General features: G+C 41.0%; 1 protein-coding gene across 1 annotated transcript in view; it reads left to right on the top strand.

Annotated features, from left to right (window-relative positions):
* Positions 1-1,273: 1,273 nt before the first annotated feature.
* The window catches only part of NR2F6 (nuclear receptor subfamily 2 group F member 6), a 209,385-nt gene continuing 187,398 nt past the window's right edge, over positions 1,274-23,260 (top strand). Inside the window, exon 1 of the mRNA XM_044090635.1 lies at positions 1,274-3,019. Coding sequence (XP_043946570.1) covers positions 2,751-3,019 — 269 coding nt within the window. The 5' untranslated portion in view covers positions 1,274-2,750. The remainder of the gene's footprint in view (positions 3,020-23,260) is intronic.

The raw sequence follows: 23,260 nt of genomic DNA, 5'->3' as shown, positions 1-23,260 counted from the left end.
ACTTTCCTGTAGATTGATTATATATCACTGTTTTTATCTCATCACCTTCTGTCTTAACTGTTAGTTGTTGTGCCTCTTCCACCTCTAACCTTGCTTTTCCCAGAATTCTTGAGCAAATAGGTTGACAGCTATGATGCCCAGACAGCAAGCTGTGGCTAAGTACTGAACCTCTCAGAACACAGAAAGACTTCTGAAATACATGTAATGAAAACTTTTCAGTTTAAAGAATTACTGAATAAAGACCAACATAACCTAACCACATCCTAAAGACCTAATTTACAAAAAAGTAGTAGAAATGCAAGTTACATTTTAGAATAAAATATGCTAATGTAGCACTGTAGTTTTAGAAACGATTATTTTGTTGATTTAAGATGTTAATCTCAAACGCAAGCGCAGAAAGAATTCTAGTAGTCGCCCCACCCACCCACAAACAGCAAATAAACTGAATTAATTCCATACATGTGCACTTATGATGACTGGTAATACCCCTTTTCTCTTCTGCACCCTTTCAAAATTGTTGCTGACAGCAAGCTTTTTTTTCCCCAGTACATTAACGTCTGAACTCCACAGTTACCGAGGATTACCTTCTAACATCCAGAAATATGTCTGTTACCTCCACCCAAGCACACCAATTAAGCAGCCCTCACATATCCCAATGTCTTCTGCAAATTGATTACACCTCTTTAGAAAACAGTTGTAATAGGGATTGCACACAGCACTGGGAATAAATATTGCACATATTTCGTTTATTTTTTTCATATTACACCTCCTTAAGATGGGCCGTGTATAGCAAAATCCATGAAATCTGCACTTAGTAAAAGCACATCTCCGAAAAATGTTGCGCTCCTCATAAACAGATTAAAATGTGATATTTTAGTTTCTACAAAATACGTTTAGGGCATATTTTTAGTCGTCGGGCTTAAAAAGATGTCAAATCGTTCTATAAATAACTAGCATCTTTAACCAACAGAAAAGTTGTCAAAAAGTTCACTAAACTCAAAAGGGGGGTCAAGCCTGAGAGTGCACATTCTAACTACTTTTCTCCACCCTCCCCCTTTGCTCTTTGACACTCAATATCCTTATTAGGACTGGGATTGCCATGGCAACCACATAGCTGAAACAGAGGAGTCGAAGCATCGAATCCAAGTAGTATGTGACAGTTCAATTCTTTAAAAGTTAGAGTGCTCACGCTTCTGGAACAAAACTTTTTTTAAAGCTTCGAAAGTCCTAAAATGGCACTTGAGGCAATACTTAAAAGCATTGCATATCTGTAAAAGACTCATACAATATTCGATCTCGATTTGTACTTATTTCGGTACTTAGAATAGTAACTAATGCAAATGTGTCATCTGTTTATTCGTAGACTACACTTCTTAGTAAGTTGACGGCAGTTCACGACTTGTGTTGATATTCCAGTGTCTCCGTTGAGTTGGTTACTGCTTGAGGTCGGCAGTAACCAGTCTTACATGCAGATTAGTATAGGCCATAGTCCGTGATGTGATGCCCGTGTATAAGAAGGACTTTCTGTGGTGTTTGCTCTCTTTTTCTGCCCTGCCTTTTGCGATGTTTAATAGTTAAACAAACCAAGAGGGCGGTTGTTTGCTGTTACAACAGGGCATAAGTTTGTGCTCTTAACGCTGCTGTGGTGTGAGAGGTTGAGGAGGTGTGACACAGAAAGTGGCTGTTGCTGCGGCTGCGCTGCCTGATGGTTGTTATTCCAAGGCCCCGCGGCGGACAACAGAACGGTGTCCGGTTGCAGTAGAAGCTAGAGGTGGGAGTGAAGAGATGGGGAGGGGGTAAGGAGAGCAAGGCGGTGCGCGCAAGGGCGATTGGTGGTGCGCAGGGTCACAACAACTGGAGGAGGAGGAGAAAGAAGGCGGATAGGAAAGCGCTTTGCTGACGGTCACGGGAGGGCACGATTGACCTAGAAAAAAATATTGAAGCGTTTTCTCCTGGGTTTAGAGAAGGGGTGGGCTGCTGTAAAGAGGGTGGAAAACTTTGGAAGACTGTTGCAAGGAGTTGGGGGCTTTAAACCTATCTGTCGTTTCGCCTTTTTATATGGAAGACCGAGGCTTGAAGCTCACCTTATGATCTAATAACCGTTTTCGTATTCTGAAACTGGCAACTTAGGGGGATGAAATTGCGGACAAACGGCAACCGGAACACTTTTCTGGCATTGCTTTGGAGGCCTTGACGTGGTGGTGGACTGTGTCATTCCGCATAAAAATCAAGGGCGGGCTGCACCTTTCCTTCCAAAGCAGAAATGTAATTTCCGAGGGGGTCGTCTCACCAGGAGGTAGTCCTTGCCATTACGGTAACCTGGGCTTCTAAAAGGTCGTTGGCATTTAAGCACTTTTATTTAAAAAAACAACAATAAAAAAAAACTGGTCGAACTTGTTTGTCTTGGCTGACTGGGAGACACAAGGAAATTCTTTCTTTAGGGAAGAGCTGTTACAGCTATACAGCAGTGAGACGATGTCAGATTTTTCCCAGAATTGATTTTTGAAACTTTCTACTACTTAAGGTCACAGACAGGCTCTTCATTTGCATTCATTATCTACCCGGTATCTCCTATTTCTTTTTCGGGGGTTGTTTTTGCATGTTAACTGCAGTTTAACGGATAAATTTTCCCTTGATTGGAGATTATATATGGCGAATGCCTTTTAGCTGTGAAAAATAAAATATATGTGTTTATACATTGTGGTGACGTGGTATAGCTGTTAACTTTTTAGGGGTGGGTAGTGGAAGATATGGCAATGGTGACTGGAGGCTGGGGAGACCCAAATGGGGATTCCAATGGAGTGGAGAAGGGCTACCCAAGAAACTCTGAAGAGGAGTCTTCCCCACAGGATATGGCCAGTGACCAAGAACATGGCGAAGAGGATAAGCATGGGTTTCAAGTGGACTGTGTTGTCTGTGGGGACAAATCCAGCGGAAAGCACTACGGAGTCTTCACCTGCGAAGGTTGCAAGAGCTTCTTCAAAAGAAGTGTCAGGAGAAACCTGAGCTACACTTGCAGGTACAACTGCTACTTAGACACATACTGTTACCACAGATTTGTCACTAGTTGCCTAAATGATATGTGTGAAATGTTCATTTGTACGTCTTGTAGGTTGGGCTGCATAACCAAGAACTGCCATTATTTCTAATTTATTGCGCGCGTGTGTGTAAGTCATACCTGTCAACTTTTTAGCACGAGAGATCTGGACAAACGGGGATAGATTGTAAATACTACCATTATAGTGTGAGAGTATCAATTTTGTGTTGGCATGCATTTTCTGAGGGCTATTGACGTTAAGTGGTTTCAATCAGTGATTTTCCCCAAAACACACATTTTATGAGGATTAAACCAAAAATTCTAGACATGCTGCAAAAGTCTCGAGATTGAGAGGTATGGTGTGTGTTAGGTAAGTAGTCTGTTGTGTGCAGGATAATTGCCATCTTCTGGGTTTGTGTTTTATTTTGGAGGTAGAAGTATGGTAATCTAATTTAGTAGTATTTTTAAGGAGAGGGGTTGCTTTAATCTTTCACTGTCAACATCCGCATGTCAAAGTTGTCCCAGCTTCCATTCTTTGGCAGTGCAGTATGTTGTTGGTTGTTCGACAGGTTCCATGCTTTGCTTAAGTTATGTGGTCCAGAGTGGGGGAGATTTTCCCCCAATTCACACAGACTACTATAAAAACAAATGCAGGTATTTAGATTGTGTGCTATGATTAATAGGGCAACAAAGAAGGTGCTTGTGTACACTTTTTTTTCTAAATAAAGTGAAAATCAGAAAGTTTTTTTGTGAGAGGGGCCTACACACTTCATTTTAGCTGTGTTTACTACTCTGCCTTTCATAGGTAAAAGAGCATGGTTTAAGGTTTTATGGTGTCATAGTTGTATCCTATTTCTTACAGGAATGCTTAGCCGTCATGCGGAGTCAAAACATGAGCACAATAAATCTTCTAACCTGAGGTTGATGTAATTGTAGACCAGTTCATACTGGTGGTGTGGTTTTTTTCATGCTGTGTTCCATTTTGCTATTTTATAATGTACACTGATCTAAAATTAAAATTGCCTGATTAACACAGGTCTTAAAGCTTGTTCATTATTATCCTGAGAGTTGTTAATTTCTTGGTTTTGATTTAGTGTTAACTCTGTGGGTTTAATTCATTGATTTGCATAAAATACAGTACATTGCCAGTATAGTCATCATCCCAGCTGGTTTGCTTGTTGAAACTTGACAGTACCGCTTGTTGTTTGTTTACTTATTTATATGCTAATTTTTTTTTCATGCATTTGAAATGGTTTTGCTTATACCCACGATCATTGCACACCTCGTATCTCATTTATCTTTTTGTTAGTCTGGGGGGTGGGGTGGGGTTGCTGTTTCATATGTGCATTCTGGCCATCCTATCATGGCTGAGGATTTTCAAGAAGCAAATGGCATTTGCCAGGGACCTTTTGTTCATATTTCTAATGGCAAAGTAGTGTACATGCTTAACTCTGCCTTCCCTAAAATACCCCCCCCTTTAAGGCAGCTTTTCTTGTGTAGTAGGTGATGGGCATAATACTCCCTTTTCAGAGTGCCTTGCACTGTTGGTGGTATCTTATGGAAACATCAATTCACTGTTACATGGACTGTTAATTTCATAACTTTTTGCCAGCTGCCTAGATGTAAGGTTAACTGGAGGTTTTTCAGGTTTTAATCAAATGTTTTTGGAGATTAGTACACAATGTGAGTTTGTTACTGTTGTATTATCCTTTGTAATTGTGCTGTTCAGAGTGCAGGATTATTCAACTGACTTATGCGGTAGGAAGTTTGAAACAAAAGAAAGCTGAAGAGACATGTCCAAGGTCATACTGTGCACAACAGCTGAATTAAGATTGACAGTAAAATCTGCTGTCACTTCTTAGCCATCCTGCTTTCCTTAATTAAGTAGTAATTTTTACTTAATACTTCTGTGTGGGTCCCAGTCTTTCTGCTGTCAAATTCTTACATCGTTCGGTACTTGAACATGATACAGAATGATTAGATAATTTTGTGTTTTGACAGTGGTTTGTGTTCAGACAGTTTAAACTGTTCAATGTGTTTAAAATCTTTTATTTAAAATTTTATTAAACCAGGTGAGTGGACTGGTCTGACCTTTTCAGCCTTGATCTGGGCGATAAGCAGTCAGTGTTGACTTTATTATTTGCTTGCGTTTGTTAACCTTTATTTGCTTGTTTGTTAACCTGGAATGTCCAGCTGGGAGGTTTCATTTCCAGGGAATCGGTACATAGTGATAAATTTGAGACCATAGGCAGTGCAAATTCTAGAAGGTCTAATGGAAATTAGTAAATTGTGCTCTGTAGTCCTTTTTAGTATACACAAGATGTATCCCAAGGTGCATTCTTGGAGAAATGTAGTGTGTCAGTATAAGGCTTGCTTAGGAGAATCATTTTTGCATTTTTCTACCATTCGTCTTCTACTCTGTACATTTTAATTATTTTGCTTTGACTCGCCTACCTGTATCGGTGGTGTTGTAGTGATAAAAATAAGCCTGTTAACCACTGCATGGTTGACCTCAGGGAGACATCTGGAATGCAGCAACCTCTAAGGCAAGTATTTGTAAGCAGTAAGGCATTGCAGTGGCTTATTTGTGTAAAAAGCAGTACAAAAGTTTACAGTTGTACTCGCAGCATTGCGCAGATACTGACCAGAGAAGCAAGGTAGGTAGAAAACTCCTATGGAACTTGTGGCCTAGAGCTATAGAGGGGTTTTCTGTCTACCATACTATTCTGGTTAGTATTTGGGCTGTGCTGTGAGTGCAGTTGTAAACTTGCATAGTGCTGCCTTCATACTTGGCCTTTGTGGTGCCTTATTGCTTATGAGAGTTTCCCCCTCTTGCAGGTTGTTATATTCCAGATGTGTCCATAGGGTTAGCTTGGCAGTGGTGACAGTCCCTCTCCTCCGATCTACACAAATGTATATAAGGATTATCGAGTGTTTCGGCTAGACATCAATCCATCCCTGTCTACTTGAACGGCGTAAGAACAGAGCGCGAGTCCCGACTGAGGTGTGATAACATGTTGATGCCCTGTACAATGCGCAGTTATTCTAGCGGGGAAAAATTAAAGCCTGGCCTTGGGGAGCATGTTGTAATTCCTTTTTTTTTTTTTTACATATATTGTACTGGGATTTAATGGCCAGTTTCGCAAAGGATTGTCTGAGGGTGGGGTTCTTGTGTGTGTGTGTGACGTCAGTCATAGAGGGTGCTCCAGCACTTCAGTGAAGTAGTAAATGTCCAGTAGCTTTTTAGTAGTAGAGCCGTTGGAATGAAAAGCTGAAGGACATGGGTTCAAATCTTAGCTAAGCATTTCTTTAGTGCTGGGTATTCACCAGGTCCATTGCCTGTTTAGTTCAAAGTTTATTCACATTTGGTGGTTAGATAGCTGACTGGACATGACCCGTTTTCAGCAGAGGACCAGAAAGAAAAAAGATGTATTGCTCAAATTACTGCTTTTGGAGTACAGTAATAAAGAATAACAGGATTTTAAAAACTATAGAACATTTGTGTATGGGAACGCATGGAAGATGATTTGGCATGTGCCTAAGGGAATTCCTTGTAGTACAACAGTTTTTAGTTGGTAGTAGCAGGAAAAGTCCACATGTGTGATGGGAATCTCTTTGGCTTGATAATTCCTTGAGCTTTGGCAAAGGAGGCACACTGAAGCACTCTGCCCTTTCTGTTTGAAACTGGTGTGGGGGGAGAGTAATCTGAAGCATATGACATTGGGCCAAGTGACCATTGTTTATATTGTTAGTGTTCATTTTTTTTGCACCTAACAGTGTTTTGTATTGTAAGGTTGTGATCAAACTTTTTGTGGCCAACACTGAGTCATTCTGTGTTTTATATAGTGTAATTTAGCTTCTGATTTGCTTCCCTGTTGTACTTTTATCAGTGGTCAGGCTGTTCTGCAGAAAGCGCCTTAGTGTATGTGGACAAGTAGCATGTGTTAGGACTGCTTGTGTTGTGGTGTTCTTCATTAGGTATTTTGGCAGTTATAGCTTCCAGAATTATTGTTATTGTCTAAACCACACTGCAGTATGAAGGCATACTGTCTTGTATGTGTTTTTTCATGCCTTATTTATATCAGAACATTACTACCATTGTTTTAGTATTCAGAAATGTATATACTGTGCTTGTATGGCATTCATTTTAGTTTTGACACTACTGGTTTCTTTGCCGAATAGGTTCATAGGTCTATACTAGGCTATCTGCCCCAAGGCATTTATAAGCCTAGCCCGAATTTTTGTGGCTTACGCCACCCCTTATATGAAAAAATACTGTACCCATTAGTTTGTTGTGTCTCTGTCCAGCAGTGACACAGAGATGATTCCCGGGGTAAACCTACGATCTCCCATCCACAGGTCAAGATTTCTCTTGAACAGAGCCAGCGAGGTGCTCTGCCTCACATGGACCGGGACTCTATTCCACAGCATAGGGAGTCTCTGAGTGATAAATCTATCCCTCCAGCACGTCCTATTTATATCCGTGCTAAGGTTTAAGTCACTTGCTCTAGTGGTTTTGGTGGATTTGGATTTTTTGAGGTGGAGCATGTCCATTAATTCTGGGTTGGACATGGCCTTGTATGTCAGGCACATGTCACCTCTGAGCAGACTGTATGCGACTGAATAGAGCTGGAGTTTCTTCAATCTGGCAGAATATGACAGATTTTGGAGTCCCTTTATCCTTTTGGTGATAAACTTTTGGGGTCTCTCCAATTGCTGCAGATGTCGGGCGAGATGCATCCCGAATGGGGCATTGTACTCTATCATTGGTCTGATAAGTGAAGAGTACAGGGGAACAATGACCTCACTAGATCTGGATGTGAATCCCTTCATGATCAGGTGGGCAATGTAGAAGGTCTTTCTAACCACTTCAGCAACGTGAGTGTCAAAAGAAAGGCCACTGTCAACCTGGGTCCCCAGGTCCCTGATAACCTCTTCTGTGCTTAGTGGATTGCCACTTATATGGTAGCTTGGGGTTACCTTGTTTTTCCCGAAGGGTATGACTATACATTTTTTGGCGTTTAACTTCAGTCCATGGCTCTGGCACCAGCTATCTGTTTCCGTGAGTCCCTTCTGAAGGATATCCGTGTCCGATGCACTTTCCACTATGGCCCAGTTTGCAGTCGTCTGCAAACTTTGTCAGCCAAAGTCCTCCCATGTTGGCCTGTACTTCTGAGAAGTAGATGCCGAACAATAGGGGGCCAAGGACCGAGCCCTGTGGGACACCACTTGTGACCGGCTTGGAGTCTGACATAGCGCCAGCAACTCTAACCCTGTGGGTTCTGTCCTTAAGCCAGTTTGCAACCCATCTTGTGACCTATGGGTTTACATTTAAGCTGGTAAGTTTTTCTACAATACCCGAGTGGGGTATTGTGTCGAAAGCCTTTGCAAGGTCAAGGTAGGCTGTATGGACTGCCTTTCCCTCATCAATGGCCTTGGTGACTGTTTCGAAGAAGTCAACAAAGTTCAAAAGGCATGATCTTCCCTTGACTAAGCCAAACTGGGTCGGGTCCAATGTCTGCAAGTCCCCTATATCTTTGTTTATGAGCTCCATTATGATCCTCTCCATAGCTTTGCAGACTAGACTTGTTAAGCTTATGGGGCGGTAATTACCAGGGTCCAAAGAGGCACCGCCTTTGTGGAGTGGGACCACAGTTGCCGTACGCCACTCCTTGGGCACGTATCCTGTGGTAAGGCTGAGATTAAACAGCTGCCTTATGTGTGGGTTTAATTCCTCATTTAGCTCGTGTAGCACACAGCTGGGGACACAATCCGGTCCCATTGATGCTGTGTTTTTAGCTTTAGAGAGAGCAGCTTTCACCTGCGCATTTGAGATGTCTGGGAGGCTACACTCCGCTGGGATAGTTATCTCTCCTTTAGGGGGGAGGGGTGAAGTTTGCACTGAACCTGTCTGCCAGTATGTTGGCAATGTCTGTGGGTTCAGTGATTTTTTTTTTTTTTTTTTTTTTTTTTTTTGTATCATTTTGGACTAATTCTGAGCATATCTGGGAGTTTCCACCCAGGTTCCTAACATAGCTGAAAAATGCCTTATGATTGTCCTTTGAATCCATGGCAATTTTTCTCTCAAAATTGGCCTTAGTTGATTTTATGAGTGCTCATATTTTTTTTACTAATAATGATCAGGGGTGACTTCCCTTTTATGGATTTGTTCTATCATGTAATAGCTTTCTCCTCTTATTGTAAAGTTTGTTAATGGCTGGGGTCCACCAGACTGGATATTTGCCCTTTGTGGAAAGAGTCTTGGTTTTATTTGGGATTGCCTGATCCATGCAGTCCTGGAGGTGTTCATAGAAGGCATTTGTAAGGGCTTCCGCAGCTTGGGTTGTGATTTCCACTGTCTCAGGGGCCTTAAGGATACCACTGTCTTGAGTAGTGTGAAGTTTGCTTTAGAGAAGTTCTTCACTGTGGTCTTTTTTGTTTGGGGTGGGGGCGGGATGTGGATTTCCAGTGAGATTAGTTTATGATCAGATCTCACCAATGAGGGATATACTTCCGGTGTGGAGCATTTTGTCCCCATGTTTGTGATAATGAGATCTAGTATATTTTCTCCTCTCGTGGGAACAGTGACTAGCTGTTCCATGGCATTTGAATTTATGAACTCCAGGAACCGTTGGGCTAGAAAGTTGGGGCTTGAGTAATGTTCCCAGTCTATATTCGGGTAGTTGAAGTCACCCAATATGATGGTGTTTGGAGATAAATTTATACCCTCCAGTGTCTTCAGGAAGGCTGTGTGGGGTTCCTGAGTTTGAGAGGGTGGCCTGTAGCATGCTACAATTTGTAGAGCAGTTTTGCCTATGGTTAGTTGCACCTGGATGGAATGCAGGGTTTTTTTCTGTATTAAGCTGTTGATGTCACACTTTAAAGAAAGTTGTGGTAACATAAGCATCCTTGTTTGAGTGCATAAATTTACATTGTATTCCACTAAGAAACAAATTGGATAACCTCCCCTTGGGCCATTCCTACTTCATTTAGAGTGTGTGTGTGTGTGTGTGTGTGTGTGTGTGTGTGTGTGTGTGTGTACACTGTATCTAATCTAAGACTTGGAACATTTCAGTATAATGAAGATGGGAGCTCTCACTGTAGTTTTACAAAGGCGGTAATGAGAGAGTCATTTTGAAATGACCCATTCTAGTTTGCAGTCAGTGCTATCTTGGGTAAATTTTGAAGTTTGTGGTAAGTAACCTGTCCTCGCAGTCAAAACCCTGCTTGCTATTGTGGAAACTCCCATTCTTTCAGTTCTTCTAAAATTTTCCCTGCTAGTAGCTTGGCTTGTTTCTATAAAAAAATGTTTGTTTAAAACTAGGAGTCTCTTTGGAAGTTCATCGTGATAAGGTAATTCAAGACTTGCTCTAACTGTAGACTGTTCTGTTTTGACCCTAGACTTACAACTTGTTCATTTATTTAACCCATGTGTATTATTGGGCTGACGTTTATGAGATGGAAGATTTTGGAATAATATGAAGTAATTATTTTTCCTATTTGGTATTCCCACTGTTGCCAGATTTCTTTACACACTGAGAGCGTGCCTCTTGTGCCCAGTGTCCAGAGTCCTATTAGTGGCAGACTTCTGGCTACACTTTCTTCTTCCCATTGTAGCTAACTTTGAGCCGCAGCTGGCATAGGGCACAGGTGAATGCCTTCGCCCTCTGGCAGAAAATGGAAACACAACTTCCAGCATATTGACAAAAATGTTTTTCTGCCTTTGTGGCAGCAGGATAGGGCCTTGTTCACCTTCCTTTAGTGGTCTTCGGTGAGCAGTGGGTTCTTGGAAGTATCATTACTACTCCGTTCTTGGAAGTATCATTACTACTCCCAACGAAAATGACATCGGTAGTAATTGTGGAGATTCTGCCTTTAAAGTGCACTCTAGGATATTGTGCCTCCTTTCTATCCTTGGACACTATAGCTCTTTGGCAGAACAATGATTTTATTCTCTTTCTGAGCAAATGTGCTATTTCACTGGCAAGGAATGTATTCACCAACCTTCTTGCACAGAAGAAATGTTGATGACTCGAGATCTAAATTATTGCTTGGGCAGAGGGTGCACAGTATATCCTCCGTGTTAGGCAGATAACAGTAACACAGACTCTCAGCATCTAGTATGGAAAGCATACCCTTGTCTGCATGGAGCTTCCACATTGGCTTTGGAATGATTGACATACAGTTGGATGAAACCTGCTGTGTTGTTCTATCCTACCCACAATACCATCATGCACAGACTCGCACACTACATTTCTTCCACTCCTATTCCCACTGCTGTCTATCTTAACCTGTTCTATTTCAGCTCCTTCTCAAATCCACCTCGCAACCAGTCCATCACTAAATTCCCTCCTTTCACCAAAAAAAAAAATCTAGTTAAACCCCTGCTAAAATCACTTTATCCTTCCTCCACACCATCCTGTACCTTATCTTACTAACTCTTCACTTTTCCCTCACATAAATATTTTACCCTGCTAAAATCACTTTATCCTTCCTCCACACCATCCTGTACCTTATCTTACTTAACTCTTCACTTTTCCCTCACATAAATATTTTATAACATGCCACTTGACATATCACATCGGCCCCTTCAACCTTTCCACCTAATTCAAACCAACACCCTAAAGCAAAATCAGAAGAAAACCGATTTTCTGTAAGTTTTTTTTTTATTTAACATTTGTTGACTGGGAAAGTCCGACTAGGTTCCACAGAGCCTGTTTTCAGCGGAGGCCTGGGGAAAAATGCTTCAGATGCATGTCTTTGGAATGTGGGAGGAAACCCACACGAACACAGGGAGAACATGCAAACTCCACACAGAAGGCACCTCATCCGAGAATCGAACCGGAGAACCTCTTGCTGTGAGGCGACGACGTTAACTGCTGCACCACTGCGCCGCCCAGTAAGTAAGTTCTAACATAGCACCTGTGCAGAAACATCCATCCAAATCCAGGCCTCCTTGAAACCTCAAACAAAGGATGAAGTAATCCTACTCTCTTGCTATAATAAGAGTAGGTCAACAAAATCAAAGGGCTGGTGGTGCTATAAAAATAACGTAGAAGTTGAACTCAAACCCAAACCCAACCACCTAAGTACACCAAAATTCCACAGTTAAGAATTACTTAATGCTGTCCCTAAAACTCTATCACTACAATTCCTTAACTGTCATAGGATTGCACAAACCTCCAGGGAACAATATTACAATCTTAGAAGATGTCTCGTCACAGACCAACCATCATGGGGAATATCAACATTGATTGACACTCGATCAATTCTACCAGCCTCACAAACTCAATTCAGTTCTACTGCTGTACCTAACTGTGTGTGTGTGTATGTATGTATATATATATATATATATATATATATATATATATATGTGTGTGTATATATATATATATATATATATATATATATATATATATATATCTATCTATCGGCAAACAACAAAACATCAAATAGGGAGGCTGTTTTAGACTGGATTTTCACCTCCGTACCCGTTGCAATTGCAGCCTCCTATATGCTACTTTGTAATATTGATGACCACTTACTTACCTTTAACAAAGCCCCCATTAGCACCACTATAGCATCATTGAAAATCTCTCTAATTTCAGCCCTGAAACTTTTATTAATACCTTACAAACTGGGATACTCTCAAAATGCTATCCCTAGAGAGTGCATTAACCAAATTCAGTAAGAATTTCCTGAAGTACCTAGCCTCTGTAAAGACTCAGAGTAAAGTCTGCGCTATGTCTAACTTAAGTACACAAAAGAAGTCATGAAAGTGACAAAGCATGGGGTATGTGTGCCTAAGACAAAATGTGTTTACTTTTTACAGTGTTGTAGACGCCACAGAAATCTAGCTAAACACCTGTCCAAACGCAACAAGAAAACACATTACACTAAAATCTAGGAAACTTAAGTCCAACTCAGTTTCTTTTGGAATTCCATATAGAAGTTTTCCTGTCTTGGCTCAGTCTGAACTCTGCTGGTTTCATAGTTTCCTATCTAATAGGCAGCAGTCTGTAAAATAAATGACTTTACCTCACTAATTTCTGTAGGCATCTCCTGTTTATCAGTGACCTGCACACTGTATTAAATATCACCTCTGTTAATGCAATATGCTGAACTCCACCTTAGTCTGCTCAGCAAAAAACCTACCCACACCAGGTAAAAAAAAACAAACAAACGGGCTTTCTGAGCTGTAGAAACCTAACTTAAAACCTTGCAACTCCTACTAAATCTTAAAAACAACTAAACCTGATGCTTTTTATCTCCCAAATGGCTAACTAAGGATAGATGAGACTTCACAATTACATCAAAGGACAAGACTCTAATGTTTTGCATTAAGCTGTCACCATGGATGAACACCTGAAATTCGATCAACACGTTTTTGCAGGCAGTCAGAAAGACACAAGAAATTTCACTTTAGAGGACAAAACTGTATCTCACAGGTTGTTGCAGTTTTTATTCTTGCTATGTCTGTCTACTATTCACCCTTCTCTGTCTCCCTCGTATTTGCAAATCTTAGCCTCACCCAAGCCTGAAAGCTTGAGTAACACTACTTCAACAAGGTGGCCAAATTTGCAGCAAATCAGCCATACAGAGCACACTGTTGCATTGCTGTTGGGTAGCTAAACTCACTGGAAGTTCTCCTTGCTGCGACATATGCACAACTGCTCACAAAATAACCCATACCTAGAGAAGTCTGCATACAAAACATTATTCAGCCATACTCGCCTAATAGAACCCTGCAATCCTTTGACAAAACTGTACTGGCTGTATCCACATATAACAACAAAGCTGGTGACTCCCTTTACTCCAGCTGCATCTCTGAAATGTGTGGAATACTGTCCCACAGCCTGTGAGGCAAATAAATAGCCAACCCATTTTTGAAGTCATCACTCAAACACCACCTCATTGACACAACTGTGCACATGCATGGTCTGCAGAGAACTTTGTATCACTGTAAACAGTCTTGTGCAGAAATGTCTGAAAGTTTTTCATGGCTGAATTGGGTAATTGTTTAAATGTTTACCTAAATATGCCAACCAGCAATGTATTTGGATTTGTAAAGTGCTACCAACTACTGTGATTGGACATCAATTTGTAACTTTTTTTGATGGAAGAGGTACTCGTATAGTGGTCCAAAAATGTGTTTAAGATAAGAGAATTCCTGTTGTGCAGTTTTTACCTTTTTGGATTTTTGTATTGGGAGGCATTTCATAGAGACAGCATAAATAGGTCAAGAGCTGCTGCTGTTAAGGAGCATCTCTGCCAGTAATAATGAAACGTTTTGTGTTTGTTTTCTGTAAGTTGTTCACATTTTTCATCTTTCTGATCTATTTTTGTGTGCGAGTATGATGAAACGATGCATATATGTTTGAACAGTTTTTATACTAAAGTGAAATTTCCCGAAAAATGTTGACTGGAGTGTGGTTGTGCATTAAATGTTTATGTACACTTGGCCATCCTTTTCCAGCTTGAGACCTATGTGGTTATGGTTTAGCTTTATAGAAAAAAAAACTACCAGTCAGAAGTCTTAGTTCTTAAGTAATTTAATCCCCTGCCAGTGATTTTTTTGTCCATTCTGTTCAATTCTGTTATGCAGAACTGTGATTTCTTTTCCTTTTTACTTCCCAGCTTTGTACTTTGATTTTTTTGTACTTAAAACTCCACAAGGTAAAATAGTACTTCTCCCCGGGCCTCCGCTGAAAAAGGGACTAACCCCATCAACAAATGTCAAATAAGAGTCTTCATCACGAAGGATAGAGGATCCTTTTACAACATGAGTCGTCTGGGTACAATATTAAAAATTGGTTGAGTAAAATTTATTAAATGCTTATTTTGCCTTTGGTACTAAACATAACATAAACTGTGGTCTTTGTTTTACTGCTATTAAGTTGAAAGTCCATAGGACCCAATTCCAAAAGACTTGCTGTCAGTGCAAGTGACTTTTCTCTGGTGTATTATATTGGAGTAAACAGTCACTTAAACTGAGAGTAGGTCTTTAGCCTCCAGTCTAAACCTATTTTATAGATAGGCCTTACACTGAAGTGAGTTACTTTGACCCAAGTCTCTTGGAATTGAGGCAGGCTTACTCTGGACTTGCGTCACTTACACTGGGAGCAAACTCTTTGAAATCTGGCTCATTATGTTACTTGCTTGTTACAGAAATATTCCTTTTGTGCCTGAGAGTCTTGCTCAAGCCCTAAGGGCCAGCTTTATTATTATTTTTTTTTTGGGGGGGGGTCACATTATGATAATATTCTGTTACAAAATATTAAAATTTTGGAGGTTGTGACCTGTGCAGATTTCTTGGGCAGGGGTCTAAATGTTTAAACTTGAGCCATCTTAAGAAGAGCGTTCCAGATTTTCAGCACAACTGAAAGTGAGGGTTGGGGGTGGAATCAGATTAGAAGTAAATTTTATTTTTTAAGTTGAGAGAAAAGGTTAAAAAGTGAGTACCCAGAAACAAGGCTTGCTTGCAACATTTTGATCTTGCATGGATGTTAACTGAATGCTGCTACATTTTCAGAACAAAGTTTAGAAGTTTAATATTTTGACATTTTCTCTTGAAAGATATGGTGACCTCTGCAGATTTTTCTTGAGCAGGGGTCTAAATGTTCAGCATGCTGTCTTTAGTAGTGCTAGAATACAAAAACATAATGAAATAAATTTACAAGCAGTATTTGCAGATGCTGAGTTACAGCTGTGGCTACAAATCATAGGATTTCACTTTTTTTTTTTTTTTTTTAAACTAGAGCCTGTTGTTGAATAGTGCTGCTTGTGCAACCCTGTGGATTTGTTTAGTTTTTATTTATATGTTTAGTTTTTTTTTTTTGTTACTTTTTGTTTTTATTTTTAGTTTTTTTTACTTTTGGTTTTTATTTTATTTAGTTTTTATTTTGTTTAGTTTTTTTGTGTGTGCACGTGCGTATACACAAAATATAACTCTGCTTTTAAAGGGTACCAATCTGCTAAAGAAAACTGGTGCTGGGAATGGTGGTGGTGGTCATGTCTGATACAGCCTTTGAGCAATCTAGAGGGGACCTTGAAGGTGATGGTGATTGTGAGTTTATCAAAGGAAATGATAAAATCTCAACCTAGAAGATTCCTCTTGGCTAAGAGGGAGTAAAGTAAGGTAGGCTTTGGCATACTTCGTGTCCAAATTTTTTTCAGGGATATCCCTGATTTTTTTTGGTTTATTTTATTCTGGCCCTGATAAAAAAAAAAAAATCTGTGACTTTTTGAGAAAAGATGTTTGCTCTTATTTGTACATTATAATCTGTCTTTTCACTTTTTACTTTTTAAAACTGAGTATACAGTGCTTGAAATAACGCATCAACTCTCCTAAATCAGTAATTTCAGTATTTAAATATTGCCCCTGATTTGGGACCTCTGTCCTTTTATTCTGGACAAAAAGAGATTGAGAGCTGTGGATGGGAATGTTATTGATTGGAGAAAAATGTAAACGAGTCAAAGCCCTGGCACTGATGACTTCAGCCTAGTGATTCCAGTTTGCATGCTCAGTGCACTTCTGCAGATAACGTACTGAAACAAAAGTGCTTTGTTTGGCCCAATATTTTGTCTTGTCCCTGGTTGTGACTGTGTTAATAGACATGATGTTCATCGTGCATACAGCTGCAGTAATCACATATGGGTTCTCTGCCGTCAGGCGTCGGTTCTTGTCGCCTTCTTCCCTGACGTCAGTGCGACAGGGGTATATAAGTAACAGCCGACACCATGTTCTCCAGTCTTTTTTGCCGCGCGGTGCCCGAAGCAGAAGCAGTTCGCAAGTGCCGGTCGGCCAGCTCCTGAATTTATGAAAAATTGGAAACCGAAGTCGTCTTTAAAGCTAAGTACCCCGTTGGGGAAACTTTTCTTGCCTCAGACCGATGTCAGACAAAGTAAACAATTGTATTTCTTGTGGGAAGCAAATACCGCATAAGGATTTCCATTCCCTCTGCATACCTTGTTTAGGCCCAGACCGCGACGTCTCGGGCTGTCGCTTTTGCACTACTTTCAATAAACGCACTATTAAGCGTCGGGCGGAGTTCGCCCAACATTATTTTGGTAAAGCCTTTGATTATAAAATGTCATCGGATACTCCGACTACCGTTTTGTCCAAAAAACGAAAGGACCGACATGCGAGATCTGCGGTCTCCACCGACACCATGCCAAAACCGGCTGCACGTGGTCCGGTTCTCAGCGAGACGCCTATGCAGTCCCTGACTACCGACGACACTTCATTGGCGGTGTCTTCTGTACCCAAGATCGCTGGTACCTCGGCCCTAACTCAGACTACAACCACCGAAACCACTGTGAGTGTTGAGCCTCCTAATGTGGACAGGTCCACTTCCACCCAGGGTGTATTTAGACCCTCTTCTTCCTTTTCCATTAAGGCCTTCACTAAGTCCAAATCGGCCATGCATCCCAAGAGGCCTGTTGCACAGGGCCCATCCCCAGGCCCCATGCCTAAAAAGCAGATGCTTAAAATGGCTGAGGATTTAATTTCCTATATCAGGGGTTCCCAACCCCCTCCAGACAAAAGACCCAGAGTGGAGGAAGACTCTCCCTCTTCTGAACAGGGCTCCATTTTCTCAGAACATTCTGATGTGGAGGAACACTCTTACTCCCCTTATGAAGATTCTGATGCAGAACAGTCCATTCCTTCTGCATCTCCCCCAGAGGATTTTTCTTTTGGGGAAACCTTGCACACCTTGAGGGAGCACTTCCATTGGGAAGGCCAAGACTTTTCTGATTCCAAGAAAAGGCTTGGGGAATTTCTTTTGTTACCTCAACACAGACCTCTGGCTATTCCTCCTGTCTTGGACATACTTGATGATGTTTACTCGGAGGCTTGTCTCAATCCAGATTCCCTGCCTCCTGCACCAGTCAAACCTGATAGGTATTACAGAGTCCCTAACTCTCATCAATTTCTTTTCAAAAGCCATAATGCTGACCCTGAGACCATTTCTCAAGGCCCCAAGGGAATGAAGGCCTCTACTGCCAAGAATCCACTTCCTTCCGAAAGGGAATCTAGATCCTTAGAAAGGTGGGGGGAAAAGGTATACACCTCGACCACCCTAGCCATGAGGGCCTTAAATTGTCAGTTCCATATGCTAAAATATCAGCAGTTTCTGTTATCTCAATTAATTAATTAATTTATTTATTGCAGTTGGTTTACCAGGATAGTCCATTGGGCCTTAAAGAACCCGTTTTCAATGGAGTCCTGGGGAGAAAAGCTCCAGAAAAAAAAAAACAAAAATACATATAATATACGACATAGACAGTCTAGGGATAGAACGTTATTATTACAATGTAGTCAGAATAATGTGAAAACTATTCAGATATATAATAGCAGTCATAACAATTAATACATTGAGAGAAAAATGTTAGCAATAGAACAATGCAAAAAATTAATACAAATTAGAGAACAAGTATAGTAGCTAAAAGAAGGATGTGATATTAAAGGACATTAAGTAGAGTTAGTTATGTGGGGTGGGAGCAAGAGCATTCCCACTGTGATGCTAGGTGTAGGAAAAGAGACTTCTTAAAGGTAGAGTGGTTAGAGGTGGTGCGGATGTTTGGTGGTAAGGAGTTCCAGAGGCGAGCGAGGCTGAATGAAAGAAGTTTTTTGCCTGGGGGATGAGTAGGTTTATGCACTTCTAGTAGATTTTGATTATTAGACCTTAGAACTCTGTTAGGTAGGTGCATTTTAAAGGCAGAGGAAAGGGAGGGACAGAGGGAAGGGTTTAGAATAAGCTTATGGGCTAGAGTTAGTTGAGTGTAAGTTAGTTGTTTGGGAAGTTCTAGCCATTTTAGTTTATGGAGGGAGAGACCGTGGTGAGTGGAAGACTTATGGCTCGTGGCGAACTTTGCAATTTTGTTATAGCAGGAGGTAAGCTGTTTTATTAGTGAGGACTGGAGATTAGTAAGTAGTGGGGCCCCATAGAGAAGGGAGGGGATAAGGAAGGAAGTAGAGAGCGTGATTTTAGTGGTGGATGTGAGGTAGGTATTCTGTCTATAAAGCATGCCAAGTTTTTGATGCGTTTTTTTGATGTTCGTTTGTAGGTGGGAGTTAAATTTAAGTTGGTTGTCGATTTGGACCCCAAGTAGTTTGGTCTCTGATACTGTTTCGAGAGGTGTGTTGCTTTGACTAGTAATTAAGAATGAATTTATGTCGGGAGGAGTAACTTTGGAGGGAGTAAATAACATTAGTTTGGTCTTGGTAGCGTTTAGAGCTAGATGATTGCTTAGCATCCATTGCTCTGTGGAGGAGAAGGCATCTTGAGTAAGTTTTGTAGTGAAGTGATAGAAGAGGCAGAGCAGATGATAGTAGAATCATCCGCGTATTGGATGATGCTAGAGAAAGGGATTGATTTGTGGAAGTTGTTGATAAAGATATTGAAGAGAAGGGGACCCAGTATGGAGCCTTGTGGGACTCCGGTAGGGGTACTAAGGAAGGAGGAAGTGGCTTTTTTCCATTTTCCAGCTTGATTTCTGTTAGATAGATAACTAGAGAACCAGTTCAAAGAGGAGGAGGATAGGTAGAGTTTGGAGAGTTTAGTTAAGAGCAGGTTGTGTGAGATAGTATCAAGGCTTTGGAAAGATCAAGGAGTAAGGTGGAAACAATTAGTCCAGAGTCGCGGGCTTTATTAACGATTTCAAGGAAGGAGAGAAGGGCAGTCATGGTGCTATGATTAGGTCTGAAACCGTGCTGTGTGGGAGTTATAAGATTATTGTCTAGGAGGTGGGGAAGGAGTTGAAGTTGCACACATTTTTCAAGGATTTTTGAAATGGGGGACAGGATGGCTATGGGACGGAAATTAGTGACATTATTATTGTTACCACCTTTGTGTAGTGGTATAATAAAGGCTTGTTTCCAAATTTGGGGAACTATGCATTCTTGTAGGGAACGGTTAATTAAGATGCTAATAGGGTAGGCAAGACTTTCAGCAGCTATACTAAGAAAGTAAGAAGGGATATTGTCAGGAGCATTGGTACATGGTTTCAATTTCTGAAGGAGTTTCTTGATAGTAGATGTAGGTATGGGATTTAAAGAGAAGAGAGTGCATTCTGGGGGGGGGGTTTGGGGAGGTGTTGATGAGGATAGAATTTGTGTAGAAGAGGGGGTAGTGAAGTTAGTGGGCGGGGAGTATGGTGTAGATGTAGAGGCAGTGGGGGTATTGGATGATGCAGAGGAGGTGGAGAAAGAGGAGGTTAATTTGGAAATAGAGTCAATGAAGAAAGAATTAAATTGGGTGGCTAGATCTTGATCTGGAGAATTTGGGTCTGGGGTAGGAGTATCTGGTTTGCTGGGGTGGAGGAGAGTAGAGATCCCTTTCCAGAATTTTTGGGGGTTGTTTTTGTTATGGTTTTGGAGTGTAGAGAAATAGTTTTGTCGATCAAAGGTAATGAGTTTTTTTACTTTATTTCGGAGCATTTTGTATTCATTAAGGAGTGGAGTTGTCTTATGTTTTTGGTAGCGTGCCCAGACTTTGTCTCTGTTTCATGATAGAAAGAGTATTTTTGGAGAGCCATGGGGGCTGATTTAGTTTTTATTCTCTTTGTCCGTAAAGGAGCTTGGGAGTCAAGTAATTTTAAGAATGTTGAGTTAAAGTGAGAGACTGCATTGTCTAGAGGTAGTGTTTTTAGGCAATTCCAATTAACTGCTTGTAGTGAGTTTGAAAAGGTTATTGGGTTGAAGTTTTTTTGGTCACGGATAGTAATATAGTTGTGGTTTCGTTGAAGGATAGTTTGAAGCCGGTGGGTAAAGGTGGGTATGTGGTCACCAAGTGGGTCGGGAAGAGTGCCACTGTTGGTGTAATAGTGTGGATGGGAGACTAGAATCCAATCTAATATACTCCCAATGGAGGGGTTTTTGGCTGGGTGAGTTACCGAAGTGATCAGTTGTGTGAAATTGTAGAGGTTGATGTTAGTGGTGTTTGTAGGAGACTGGATAAGGGCCCAATTAATGTTTACATCTCCTAGGATTATGGTTTCATTACTAATGTTACTAGATAGCCAGGAAAGGATAAGTTCGAGTGTAGAGATATTATCCCCTGGGGGGATATAAAGGAAGCTATACATATGTGTTTATAGTTATTGATTTGTAGTAGCGTAAGGAGAAGTTCGGCGTTGTTAAAGTGAGGGATAGGTTTGTTGTAGGGAGAAACTACTAGGGAGGAAGAATATACAAGGGCTACTCCTCCACATTTCTTGTGAGCTCTGTCTTTCTTAAGATGGAGTAGTTTGGAGGGACTATTTCAGAGTCTTTAATTTGTGGTTTTAGCCAGGTTTCAGAAATAGAGAGGATGTCAGGTTTATTGTATGTGAGCCAAGCTTGAAGGTTTGGGACTTTATTTACTACACTTTGGGAGTTTAAGGAAGTGATTAGTAGGGATTTATTTATGGTGGATGTAGTGGTGGGGCCGGGATTAGGATGGATGTCTCCAGATATGAGAGTGCTAATCAGATGTAGTATGGAATAATGTATGTGAGTAGTTAGCAAGGAGATGAGATTGGATTCTTTTGTGAATTGGAGGGCTTTGCTAGTAGTTGTGATGATAGAGTTAGTGTGGCAGTGGATAAGTTTGTGTCGAAAAAGAAGGAGGTTGTTTGAGGGGTATAAGTGGGGGGAGATGAGGAAGTATGAGTGTGGGAAAGGTAAGTTGTGAGGATTAGTTGTATGAAGGGGTTGGAAGTGGATGAAGAGTGTGGGTTGGGAAGGCTGGTAGAAGCAGGATAAGGTAAAGAGTAGTAATAGAGAAATGAAGAGGAAGGAGAGTTTAGAGAGCATGATGGGAAAGGGTTTAATAGAGTAAAAGTATAAAGTAGTGAAGTAAGGCAGATAAGAGATAATGTCTATATAGGAAATAGAAGTTATCTATGTAGTAGTGTATGGGGAGTTGTATTAGATTGGGGGGGTGTGGTTGTGCGTAAGGATAGAATGGCATTAGTTATGTAAGATAAAGAAGGGGAGTTGACTAAGTTGGTTTTGGCGGGAAAAAAGGAGGGTGTGTTTAGGAAGTGAGATATTGATTGGAGTAGTGTGGCAGAGGGAGTGGCTTTAGGGGGAATAACTGTAGATGTGCTGGGGGCGGGTGGGAATTGGGGGCAGGGTAGGGGAGTGGATTGAGCCCGCAGGGCGAACGGAGCGGGTAGACCCAGAGAGCAGAAAGAGAAATGAGAGACTCAGCAGAGCAGTGTTTGTAAAGGGTAAGTGAGGTGGCTTAGCTAAGGTTGGAAGAGTGGGCTAAGGTATTAGGTGAAAAGAGAGGGACAGAGATATGTGAGCTGTAAAGCAGAAGGAGACAGAGTTTAAAACAGGTTATTATTTGTCTTTTAAAGTTGTATTTTGAGAAGTACTAATTCAATGGAGAGTTTAGATGTAGAATTAGGTCTCAATTCAGTGGAAAAAGGGGTGCCCTGTAGTGGACTATGCACAACAAGCAAAGGCTCACCAGGGCATACTAGGCAGATGAGATAGGGGAGAGGAACAGAACAGAGAGCTAAGTGAGGAATGGAGGTCAAAGGAAAAATAGTTGAGGGGTTAGGCTGCTGGCATTCCTGACCGGGACTGTATTACTACAGCTAGCAGAGTACAGTAGTTCTGGTTTAGCAGATGCACATACTTTCTTAAGTTCTGTTTAGAGTCTCTAGGTACACTTTTCTTCAAGAGGGAGTTGAGGCAGCAGGGAGTATTGCTTTGGCAATAGGGAGTTCAGCTTAGAAGGTCCAGTTATCCACCCAGGCAAAGACACAGGGGGAAGATTCAGGGCAGGAAAGCTGGAGGACGGAAAAGACAGTGAGAAACAGTGTTGGTTAGTAGCAGGCTAATTTACACTTTATATTCTGCTAATGCTTAAAGTAAGGAGGTAGCTGGTGTGTAGGACTAAAACACTGCACAATCTACAGTTATTAGCAGGAGGGATAAGGAACAGTACATAAGGAACAGTACATGTAACAGCAGAGATATCAGAGCACATAGGTAGCATAAAATACAATATTTGGAATGCAGTACAAATAAAGAATAAAACAACAGAGTACATCAGAAGCAAAATACTTAGCTACAAATAGAGTGTCATAAGCAGAGTGTCATAAGCATTACGGATACCTCGAGTGTAATGAGATATACGGGCAAGGCTAGTTCAGATTCACTGAGCCTCACAGCAGTAATTTACAGAACACGTGGATGAAAGCACATTGCCTGTAAAAGCTGTC

Source organism: Protopterus annectens, chromosome 13.part0, assembly GCF_019279795.1.
Source record: "Protopterus annectens isolate FY-2018-M chromosome 13.part0, PAN1.0, whole genome shotgun sequence".
Lineage (NCBI taxonomy): Eukaryota > Metazoa > Chordata > Ceratodontiformes > Protopteridae > Protopterus > Protopterus annectens.
Note: the sequence above shows the minus strand (reverse complement) of the source record. Positions and strands in the feature narration are given on the sequence as shown.